Genomic DNA, 12870 nt, shown 5'->3' with positions numbered 1-12870 from the left:
TGTCCACCACTTTGAAATTTGTTGGCTTATACTAGTGATCTTAGCATTCTTCTAAGTTACATTCTAAACAATTACCATTCTGTTTAATGTGACTCTTTATCTATCGAATTAACCATAAACTGCTTTACAATTAACTTTACCATGCGTTACGCTGGTTAAAATGCTAAAGAACCTTTTTGTCAACTCATTCTCACACCTCAACCGCTCCTCGGCAGGTTGTCAAATATGCGGAGACCGAGTGGCGCACTCTGCTAAGCTGCTTGCCCTGAAATTTCAGGTTGTGGGATCGAATCCCGGTTAGTACAACATCAGGCTGCAAGAGGTTCTGTGGCAATAAGAGGTGCCAACATTGCTTTTGTTCCAGACTTTGGATATTCAGTGCGTGTTCATCTCGAATCAGAACCGTGTGTTTATTCTTTCTCTTCTGAACTTCTGTTCAGTTTTGAACTTCTGTGCTTCTGAACATATCTGTTTTTTCCATGTGCGTTCTATTTCAGCTTTTTATTCTCTTCCCGCTCTGCGCCTCGCTACGGGCCATTCGCTGGCTTGGCCCCGCTAATCGCTGCTTGCAGCTATATTTAGGGGCCAAGCCCGAAGGGCTATAGCCCCTATTGTATCTGTATGTTTTATTATTATTATTATTATTTTCGTCCCATGGGGTTCTATGGCAGCCCTATGAACGGAACATAGGAAAATGATGAAATTTGGCACACTTGTAGAGATGGACATGACTAGTGATCTGACCAACATTGGGGTCTCTAGAACCAACTCTATAGCGCCACCACCAGTTCAAAAATTCAACATTGAAATGGTAATAACTCTTGAACCCCTTGTTCTAGAAAAATTTAACTTAGTACACCTGATTACTCTCTTCATGCTCATCACATTCAATAGCTTACAGTAAGACTCCACCCATTACAGTAGCGGCCATTTTGAAAAGTACAGTATTCTGTCTGTTCGCTACTACTCCTTGAAAATTGATTCGATTCTTCCCAAAATTGACTCAGATGATCTTTGGACTGAGCCGCACAGAAATGACTGAACAGATTTTTTTTATTCATCTTTGGTCAAAAGTTATGATGTTGTGAACTTAACGAAGTCGACCCAAAATTGGTTCAGAGCCTGTATATCGGCCAAACTTGGATCAATCGAAACGAAACTTGGTACACTTCATTAGCACTATGATCTGAGGGACCACGCCAAAGTTGGGAACAGCGCCACCTATGGGTCGTGAGATACCAAAAATTCACATTTTTGCTTATAACTTTTGAACAGTAATTCAGAAAATTATCATCTTTGTTTCTATGGATTCCTTGGGTCATGACGAAACAGAGGATGTCAATTTTGCGTGTCCGCCATTTTGAAATTTGGAATAAATTGCAATATCTTTTGAACCATTTAACATATCGGCACAAATATCGGTAGGGATCATGAACACCATGTCCCGGAGGGACCACAGAAGTCTGAAGACAGCGCCACCTAGTGTTCCAGAGATATAACTATTAAAACAAAAACACATAACTTTTGCAAATGTTGTCCAAAATGTGTCCTTTTTATGTCGTTTCGTTCCCTGGCTTATGCCGATTCTGACAATGTCTCATTTGTCATTTTCCAACATGGTGTCTGTCCGCCATTTTGAAGCAAATGAAAACCAGTATTTTTGCTACTCCTCCTTCAAAATTGATCCAATTCTTCCCAAAATTGACTCAGATGATCTTTGGACTGAGCTGAACAGAACTGAATGAACAGATTTTTTTTATTCATCTTTGTTCAAAAGTTATGATGTTGTGAACTTCACGAGGTCGACCAAAATTAGTTCAGAGGCTGTATCTCAGCCAAACTATGATCAATCAAAACAAAACTTGGTACACTTCTTCAACTCCATGATCTGAGGGGCCATGCCAAATTTGGGAACAGCGCCACCTATGGGTTGTGAGATACCAAAAAAATTTACATTTTCGCTTATAACTTTTGAACAGTCAGTCAGAAAATTATAAGGATGACAATTTTGCCATGATTGGCTGAACCACGTCTCTGCCACTGAAATTTGTTGGCTTATACTAGTGATCTTAGCATTCTTCTAAGTTACAGGCTAAACAATTACCATTCTTTAATGTGATTCTTCAGCTATCGAATTAACCATAAGCTGCATTACAATTAACTTTACTTTGTGTTACGCTGCTTAAAATGCTAAATAACTTTTCTGTCAGCTCATTCTCACACCTAAACCTCTCCTCGGCAGCCCTGTCAAATGTACAGCGACTGAGTGGCTCACTCTGCTAAGCCGCTTTCACCGAGCCTTTTAGGGCGTGGGTTCAAATCCCCGTTGGCTCAAGCCCAGACCGCGAGAGGTCCTGTGGCCAGAAGCGGTTCAAACATTGCTTTTGTTCCAGACGTTGGATCTTCTGTGCGTTTGTTCTTCTCATCCCAACTTCTGTTCAGTTTTGAACTTCTGTGCTTCTGAACCAATCTGTTTTTTCTATGTACGCTCTTTTTCAGCTTTTTATTCTCTTCTCGCTCTGCGCCTCGCTATGGGCCATTCACTGGCTTGGCCCCGCTAATCGCTGCTTGCAGCTATATTTAGGGGCCAAGCCCGAAGGGCTATAGCCCCTATTGTATCTGTATGTTTTATTAGGGGCCAAGCCCGAAGGGCTATAGCCCCTATTGTATCTGTATGTTTTATTATTATTATTATTATTATTATTCTTCTTCTCTTCCAATGGGGCTCTATGGCAGCCCTATGAACGGAACATAGGAAAATGATGAAATTTGGCATACTTATAGAGATGGCCATGAATAGTGACCTGACCAACTTTGGGGTCTCTAGAACCAACTCTATAGCGCCACCACCAGTTCAAATATTCAACATTGAAATGGTAATAACTATTGAACCCCTTGTTCTAGAAAAATAAAACTTAGTACACCTGATTACTCTCTTCATGCTGATCCCATTCAATAGCTTACAGTAAGACTCCACCCATTACAGTAGCGGCCATTTTGAAAAGTACAGTATTCTGTCTGTTCGCTACTACTCCTTGAAAATTGATTCAATTCTTCCCAAAATTGACTCAAATGATCTTTGGACTGAGCCGCACAGAAATGACTGAACAGATTTTTTTTATTTATCTTTGGTCAAAAGTTATGATTTTGTGAACATAACAAAGTCGACCCGAAATTGGTTCAGAGCCTGTATCTCGGCCAAACTTGGATCAATCGAAACAAAACTTGGTACGCTTCATCAACACCATGATCTGAGGGGCCACGCCAAAGTTGGGAACAGCTCCACCTATGGGTCGTGAGATACCAGAAATTCACATTTTTGCTTATAACTTTTGAACAGTAATTCAGAAAATTATAATCTTTGTGTCTATGGATTCCTTTGGTCATGACGAAACAGAGGATGTCAATTGTTGCCAGGATTGGCTGAACCACGTGTCCGCCATTTTGAAATTTGGTATAAATTGCAATATCTTTTGAACCATTTAACATATCGGCACAAATATCGGTAGGGATCATCAACACCATGTCCCGGAGGGACCACAGAAGTCTGAAGACAGCGCCACCTAGTGTTCCAGAGATATAACTATTCTAACAAAAACACATAACTTTTGCAAATGTTGTCCAAAATGTGTCATTTTTATGTCGTTTCGTTCCCTGGGTTATGCCGATTCTGACAATGTGTCATTTGTCATTTTCCAACATGGTGTCTGGCAGCCATTTTGAAGCAAATGCAAAACAGTGTTTTTGCTACTCCTCCTTCAAAATCTGTCCAATTCTTCCCAAAATTGACTCGGATGATCTTTGGACCGAGCCGCACAGAAATGACTGAACAGAATTTTTTGAGTACTAGTGAAAAAAAAAGTTATGATGCTGTGAACATAACGGGCTCAACCAAAATTGGTTCAGAGGCTGTATCTCAGCCAAGCTTTGATCAATCAAAACAAAACTTGGTACACTTCTTCAACTCCATGATCTGAGGGGCCATGCCAAATTTGGGAACAGCGCCACCTATGGGTCGTGAGATACCAAAAAATTCACATTTTCGCTTATAACTTTTGAACAGTCAGTCAGAAAATTAAAAGGATTTCAATTTTGCCAGGATTGGCTGAACCACGTCTCCGCCACTGAAATTTGTTGGCTTATACTAGTGATCTTAGCATTCTTCTAAGTTACAGGCTAAACAATTACCATTCTGTTTAATGTGACTCTTCAGCTATCGAATTAACCATAAGCTGCGTTACAATTAACTTTACTTTGTGTTACACTGGTTAAAATACTAAATAACTTTTTTGTCAGCTCATTCTCTCACCTAAACCTCTCCTCGGCCTGTAAAATATCTAACAACCGTGTGGCTCACTCTGCTAAGCCGCTTGCCCTGATCCTTTCTGGTCATGGGTTCGAATCCTGTTTAGTACCAGCGGTGCAAACGTTGTTTTGTTCCAGACATTTGATCTTCCGTGCGTGTTTGTCTTGAATCAGAAACGTGTATGTGTTCGTTCTCATCCCAACTTCTGTTCAGTTTTGAACTTCTGTGCTTCTGAACCAATCTGTTTTTTCTATGTACGTTCTTTTTCAGCTTTTTATTCTCTTCCCGCTCTGCGCCTCGCTACGGGCCATTCGCTGGCTTGGCCCCGCTAATCGCTGCTTGCAGCTATATTGGAACTTGTTCCTGTCAGATTTCCTGATCTTGACAATGGGAGTCAATGGCAGCCCTATGAAGGGAACATAGGAAAATGATGAAATTTGGCACACTTGTAGTGATGGCCAGGATTAGTGATATGACCAACTTTGGGGTCTTTAGACCAAACTCTATAGCGCCACCAGCAGTTCAAAATTCCAACATTGAAATTTTAATAGCTCTTGAACGCCTTGCTCTAGCAAGTTAAAACTTAGTACACCTGATTACTCTCTTCACACTGATCACATTCAATAGCTTACATTAAGACTCCAGCCATTACACTAGCTGCCATTTTGAAAAGTACAGTATTCAGTTTTTTCGCTACTCCTCCTTCAAATTTTGTCCAAGTCTTTCTAAATTTGGCAGAGATCATCTTTGGACCGAGCCGCATAGAAATGACTGAACAGAATTTTTTGACCTACTGGTGAAAAAAAAAGTTATGATGCTGTGAAGTTAACGGGGTCGACCCGAAATTGTTTCACAGGCTGTATCTCGGCCAAACTTTGATAAATCAAAATGAAACTTGGTACGCTTCATGAAAACCATGATTTGAGGGTCCATGCCAAAGTTGGGAACAGCGCCACCTATGGGTCGTGAGATAGCAAAAATGCACTATTTTGCTTATAACTTTTGGAGGCATTGTCCAAATTTAGTCATTTCTCTATCATTTCATTCCATGGGTTATGCCGAGTCTGACAATGTCTCATTTGTCATTTTCTAACATGGTGTCTGTCCGCCATATTAAAGCAAATGAAAAACAACATTTTTGCTACTCTTCCTACAAATTTCATTCAATTTTGTCCAAAATCTGATCATACGATCTTTGGACTGAGCCGCAGAGAAATGACTGAACAGATTTTTGATATTCACTACAGTTCCAGAGAAATACCTCTCGGAAGTTGACCATGTCTGTGTTTGTTGACTTATACTAGTGAGCTTAGCATTCTTCTAAGTTACATTCTAAACAATTACCATTCTGTTTAATGTGACTCTTTATCTATCGAATTAACCATAAACTGCTTTACAATTAACTTTACTTCATGTGTTACGCTGGCTAAAATGCTAAAGAACCTTTTTGTCAACTCATTCTCACACCTCAACCTCTCCTCGGCAGGTTGTCAAATATGCGGAGACCGAGTGGCGCACTCTGCTAAGCTGCTGGACCTGAAATTTCAGGTTGTGGGATCGAATCCCGGTTAGTACAACCTCAGGCCGCAAGAGGTTCTGTGGCCATAAGAGGTGCCAACGTTGCTTTTGTTCCAGACTTTGGATATTCAGTGCGTGTTCGTCTCGAATCAGAACCGTGTGTTTATTCTTTCTCTTCCGAACTTCTGTTCAATTTTGAACTTCTGTGCTTCTGAACATATCTGTTTTTTCCATGTACGTTCTATTTCAGCTTCTTATGCTCTTCCCGCTCTGCACCGCTCTATGGGCCATTCGCAGGCTTGGCCCCGGAATCGCTGCTTGCAGCTATATTTAGGGGCCAAGCCCGAAGGGCTATAGCCCCTATTGTATCTGTATGTTTTATTATTATTATTATTATTTTCGTCCCATGGGGTTCTATGGCAGCCCTATGAACGGAACATAGGAAAATTATGAAATTTGGCATACTTATAGAGATGGCCATGAATAGTGATCTGACCAACTTTGGGATCTCTAGATCCAACTCTATAGCGCCACCACCAGTTCAAAAATTCAACATTGAAATGGTAATAACTCTTGAACCCCTTGTACTAGAAAAATTAAACTTAGTACACCTGATTACTCTCTTCATGCTGATCCCACTCAATAGCTTACAGTAAGACTCCACCCATTACAGTAGCGGCCATTTTGAAAAGTACAGTATTCTGTCTGTTCGCTACTACTCCTTGAAAATGTATTCAATTCTTCCCAAAATTGGCTCAGATGATCTTTGGACTGAGCCGAACAGAACTGACTGAACAATGTTTTTTTTATTCATCTTTGTTCAAAAGTTATGATTTTGTGAACTTAACAAAGTCGACCCAAAATTGGTTCAGAGCCTGTATCTCGGCCAAACTTAGATCAATCGAAACGAAACTTGGTACGCTTCATCAACACCATGATCTGAGGGGCCACGCCAAAGTTGGGAACAGCGCCACCTATGGGCCGTGAGATACCATAAATTCACATTTTTGCTTATAACTTTTGAATAGTAATTCAGAAAATGATAATCTTTGTGTCTATGGATTCCTTGGGTCATGACGAAACAGAGGATGTCAATTTTGCCAGGATTGGCTGAACCACGTGTCCGCCATTTTGAAATTTGGTGTAAATTGCAATATCTTTTGAACCATTTAACATATCGGCACAAATATCGGTAGGGATCATCAACACCATGTCCCGGAGGGACCACATAAGTCTGAAGACAGCGCCACCTAGTGTTCCAGAGATATAACTATTCTAACAAAAACACATAACTTTTGCAAATGTTGTCCAAAATGTGTCATTTTTATGTCTTTTCGTTCCCTGGGTTATGCCGATTCTGACAATGTCTCATTTGTCATTTTCCAACATGGTGTCTGTCCGCCATTTTGAAGCAAATGAAAACCAGTGTTTTTGCTACTTCTCCTTCAAAATCTGTCCAATTCTTCCCAAAATTTACTCAGATGATCTTTGGACCGAGCCGCACAGAAATGACTGAACAGAATTTTTTGAGTACTAGTGAAAAAAAAAGTTATGATGCTGTGAACATAACGGGCTCGACCAAAATTGGTTCAGAGGCTGTATCTCAGCCAAGCTTTGATCAATCAAAACAAAACTTGGTACACTTCTTCAACTCCATGATCTGAGGGGCCATGCCAAATCTGGGAACAGCGCCACCTATGGGTCGTGAGATACCAAAAAAATCACATTTTCGCTTATAACGTTTGAACAGTCAGTCAGAAAATTATAAGGATGTCAATTTTGCCAGGATTGGCTGAACCACGTATCCGCCACTTTGAAATTTGTTGGCTTATACTAGTGATCTTAGCATTCTCCTAAGTTACAGGCTAAACAATTACCATTCTGTTTAAAGTGACTCTTCAACTATCGAATTAACCATAAGCTGCGTTACAATTAACTTTACTTTGTTTTACGCTGCTTAAAATGCTAAATAACTTTTCTGTCAGCTGATTCTCACACCTGAACCTCTCCTCGGCAGCCTGTCATATGTGCAGCGACTGAGTGGCTCACTCTGCTAAGCTGCTTTCACAGAACCTTATAGGGTGTGGGTTCGAATCCCGGTTGGATCAAGCCCAGACCGCGAGAGGTCCTGTGGCCAGAAGCGGTTCAAACATTGCTTTTGTTCCAGACGTTGGATCTTCTGTGCGTTTGGTCTTCTCATCCCAACTTCTGTTCAGTTTTGAACTTCTGTGCTTCTGAACCAATCTGTTTTTTCCATGTACGCTCTTTTTCAGCTTTTTATTCTCTTCCCACTCTGCGCCTCGCTACGGGCCGTTCGCTGGCTTGGCCCCGCTAATCGCTGCTTGCAGCTATATTGGAACTTGTTCCTGTCAGATTTCCTCATCTTGACAATGGGAGTCAATGGCAGCCCTATGAAGGGAACATAGGAAAATGATGAAATGTGGCACACTCGTAGTGATGGCCAGGATTAGTGATATGACCAACTTTGGGGTCTCTAGACCAAACTCTATAGCGCCACCAGCAGTTCAAAATTCCAACATTTAAATGTTAATAACTCTTGAACCCCTTGCTCTAGAAAGATAAAACTTAGTACACCTGATTACTCTCTTAAATCTGATCACATCCAATATCTTACATTAAGACTCCAGCCATTACACTAGCTGCCATTTTGAAAAGTACAGTATTCAGTTTTTTCGCTACTCCTCCTTCAAATTTTGTCCAATTCTTTCAAAATTTGGCAGAGATCATCTTTGGACCGAGCCGCACAGAAATGACTGAACAGAATTTTTTGACTACTAGTGAAAAAAAAAGTTATGATGTTGTGAACCTAACGGAGTCGACCCAAAATTGGTTCAGAGCCTGTATCTCGGCCAAACTTGGATTAATCGAAACGAAACTTGGTACGCTTCATCAACATGATGATCTGAGGGGCCACGCCAAAGTTGGGAACAGCGCCACCTATGGGTCGTGAGATACCAGAAATTCACATTTTTGCTTATAACTTTTGAACAGTAATTCAGAAAATTATAATATTTGTGTCTATGGATTCCTTGGGTCATGACGAAACAGATGACGTCAATTTGCCATGATTGGCTGAACCACGTGTCCGCCATTTTGAAATGTGGTATAAATTGCAATATCTTTTGAACCATTTAACATATCGGCACAAATATCGGTAGGGATCATCAACACCATGTCCCGGAGGGACCACAGAAGTCTGAAGACAGCGCCACCTAGTGTTCCAGAGATATAACTATTCTAACAAAAACACATAGCTTTTGCAAATGTTGTCCAAAATGTGTCATTTTTATGTCGTTTTGTTCCCTGGGTTATGCCGATTCTGACAATGTCTCATTTGTCATTTTCCAACATGGTGTCTGGCAGCCATTTTGAAGCAAAGGAAAACCAGTGTTTTTGCTACTCCTCCTTCAAAATTGATCCAATTCTTCCCAAAATTGGCTCAGATGATCTTTGATCTGAGCCGCACAGAGATGACTGAACAGATTTTTTGTATTCATCTTTGTTCAAAAGTTATGATGTTGTGAACTTCATGAGGTCGACCAAAATTGGTTCAGAGGCTGTATCTCAGCGAAGCTATGATCAATCAAAACAAAACTTGGTACACGTCTTCAACTCCATGATCTGAGGGTCCGTACCAAATTTGGGAACAGCGCCACCTATGGGTCGTGAGATACCAAAAAAATCACATTTTCGCTTATAACTTTTGAACAGTCCGTCAGAAAATTATAAGGATGTCAATTTTGCCAGGATTGACTGAACCACGTGTCCGCCACTTTGAAATTTGTTGGCTTATACTAGTGATCTTAGCATTCTTCTAAGTTACAGGCTAAACAATTACCATTCTGTTTAAAGTGACTCTTCAGCTATCGAATTAACCATAAGCTGCGTTACAATTAACTTTACTTTGTGTTACGCTGCTTAAAATGCTAAATAACTTTTCTGTCCGCTCATTCTCACACCTAATCCTCTCCTCGGCAGCCTGTCATATGTGTAACAACCGAGTGGCTCACTCTGCTAAGACACTTCCTTTGAAGTTCAGGGGTTGCTTTGTTGTGGGTTCGAATCCCACATAGAGCAGCTTTATAAAAATCTGTGTAATGTTGTGCTATTTTGTTTAGTTTCTTATCCAGACTAGCATGGTACAAATATGTATTGCTCCTGGATTAGAAATGCACGTTTTTATCCATGCTGTGATCATTTTTATTTAAACTCCTGTTTGTTGTAAGTTCATTCTCACCAATAATTACAAAGTGGCAAATTTTCACATTCGTTCAGTTTGTTCCATCTTTTTATTAGTATATTGTTGCTCTTCCCGCTCTGCTCCGCTCTACGGGCTATTCGCAGGCTTGGCCCCGGAATCGCTGCTTGCAGCTATATTTTCCCATTATTATTATTAGACACTGATTTTTTTCTACAAAAAATATATTTTTTTATGATTTCATTAATTTCCATAATATTCCTTTAGTTCCCTGATATTTAGATTTTTTCATGCTTGTGGAATGGATGACTCAGTTTTAAGAATATTCTGAAAAAAGAATCACTAAACTGATCCAGACACGTAGCAGTAAAGACCGCAAATGTAGCAAACAGATGGCGCTTAGACATAAAGATCTCTACCCTGAGCAGGACGGCCAGCTCTTTCTTTTGCTCCTCCAGACGGATGTTGGCGTGTCTCCAGCGCTCCTGTATGTCGAGCAGCTCCTCTTGTAGAGCGGCTTCGGCTCGTGTGTCAGCAGACAGAAGCAGCTGTCTCCCTGCATCCACCGTCAGGATGTAACTGCCCTGCTGCCTCAGCAGAACCTTCTCCCTCAGCTGCAGGATCAATAGAGCGTCAGCTGGGGCCATAAAAGCCAGCACAAAAGCATATTTGTGACCACAAAACCAGTCATAAGTAGCACGGGTATATTTGTAGCAATAGCCAATAATACACTTTATGGGTCAAAATTTTATTTTGTGCCAAAAATCATTAGGATATTAAGTAAAGATCATGTTCCATGAAGATATTTAGTAAATTTCCTACCATAAATATATCAAAACTTAATTTTTGATTAGTAATATGCATTGCTAAGAACTTCATTTGGACAACTTTAAAGGTGATTTTCTCAATATTTAGATTTTTTTTTTTTGCACCCTCAGATTCCAGATTTTCAAATAGTTGTATCTCGGCCAAATATTGTCCGATCCTAACAAACCATACATCAATGGAAAGCTTATTTATTCAGCTTTCATATGTGTGAATCTAAAAAAATTGACCCTTATGACTGGTTTTGTGGTCCACATTTAGGTCAAACAATACTTACCTGAACTACATCCAGCATGGCTCGTGCCTGTTGCAGTGGCACAGGTGCACCTGCCTGTAGGGTCTCAGACTGATGGGATGCTTCCACCAACCACTTCCTCAGCTTCTCCACCATTTCTCTGTAGCGCTGCCACTGCCGCAGGAGACTGTCTATGATGCCCCTGCGCTGCTGTGCCCGTCTCACCACCCCCTGCCACTGGTTACTCAGCAGAGCCAGCTTCAACTTGAACTCATCTCTGGAAACACAATCAGTTTCAATATAAGCATTGTTTGTTCATGCACTTTGAATGCTGGTATCTTGCATATATTCATATATCTGATGATGATGATGATGATGATGTCGCTCACCTGTCATCCACCTGTCCCTGCTCCAGCATGCCTTGTCCATCGCTGACGATAGAGTGAAGGATCTGCTGTCTGCTGAACATCTCTGCCTGAAACAGCTGTAACATTGCTCATTTTTTAGTATCTAGGCAACGTTTGCAACTCCTAATTTGCTTTTGTATGTGTCACCTCATGAGCTCTCTGCTGCTCCATCAGGCTCCGGAGGTTTCCAGAAATCTCCACGGTCAGTTTTTCCTCCGTCTGCACCAAGAACTCCATCCATGTCTCACACTTCTCCAGAAAGGTCTGCTGCTGTAGCAGCAGGGCCTGAAGTTTGCTGAGAAGAGAATTTAGACATCCTTTAGAAGGTAAGACACTCAACAATATCTACTGAAGTACTGTATATTTCCATGAAGGGCTTTACAAAGCCCCAAAAGAGCCATGCAGGGTATTTAAGACAGTTATGAGAAGGAAGTATTCAATAATGATATAATCTCTCTTTATAATGAGCTTGAGCAAACCTGAATCTCTCGGTGGTCTGAGCTGAGGTGGTGGACCAGCTTCTGTTGAGGTTCTGCATGCGTTTGATCTCAGAGTCGTTGAGAGGGAGTCTGTAAGCCAGTTCATTCAGCCTCTCCAGATCAGGAGCCATACTGCTGAACTTCAGCATTTGTTTCTGCACAAAAAACAAATACACAAAAACATTGGTGGTCAATTAATATATTGGTCAGGTCATTTTAAGTGATTGCACATTTTCGGTTTGCAAAAACCAAAAAAGTGAATCAAATGGAAAACTGCTTTAATTTTTTTTCTTATATAATTTATGTATATGTACAACAATTCTGTACAAAAATAATTTTGAGTATTTAAGCAAAAACAAATAAAACTTAAAAAAAAAAATATAAACAGAAAAAAATTCAACTGTGTCCAATACTGTGACTTACAATCCTGGGTTACTTTGGTATTATTTATATACTACTATAGTATTTTGAATTGGCTTTTAATTTTCAGATTTTAATTTTGGTTTAATTTTGTTCATTTTGTAATGATTTTAATTCATTTTTAATTAAATTTGTTATTTCAGTTTTAGTCATTTTAATATTTATTTACATTTTTATTTCAGCTTTATTTTAAGGTTATTTTGGTAATATTTATATACTACTGTAATATTTATTAATATTTTGAATAAGTTTTTATATTTAGATTTTCAGATTTAAATTTGTAGTAATTTTGTTATGTCCATTAATGATTTTAATTCATTTTTAATTTCAATTTTAGTTTTAGTAATTTTAATATATCAGCTCAAAATTATTGTATTTCAGCTAGTTGCCAAGATAATATTTCTAATCTTTTCTTTTAAATTTTTCATCTTATCTATTTAATTTCAGCTTTATTTCAGTTC

General features: G+C 39.7%; 1 protein-coding gene across 1 annotated transcript in view; it reads right to left on the bottom strand.

Annotated features, from left to right (window-relative positions):
* The window catches only part of LOC306886771 (nesprin-1-like), a 114246-nt gene that overhangs the window by 22280 nt on the left and 79096 nt on the right, over positions 1-12870 (bottom strand). The window contains exons 118-122 of the mRNA XM_079444081.1: positions 11990-12144; positions 11658-11805; positions 11493-11587; positions 11146-11380; positions 10463-10657 (exon numbers count right to left, since the gene is read on the bottom strand). Coding sequence (XP_079300207.1) covers positions 10463-10657; positions 11146-11380; positions 11493-11587; positions 11658-11805; positions 11990-12144 — 828 coding nt within the window. The remainder of the gene's footprint in view (positions 1-10462; positions 10658-11145; positions 11381-11492; positions 11588-11657; positions 11806-11989; positions 12145-12870) is intronic.

This window comes from Barbus barbus (genome assembly GCF_936440315.1).
Source record: "Barbus barbus genome assembly, chromosome: 20".
Taxonomy (NCBI): domain Eukaryota; kingdom Metazoa; phylum Chordata; class Actinopteri; order Cypriniformes; family Cyprinidae; genus Barbus; species Barbus barbus.
Note: the sequence above shows the minus strand (reverse complement) of the source record. Positions and strands in the feature narration are given on the sequence as shown.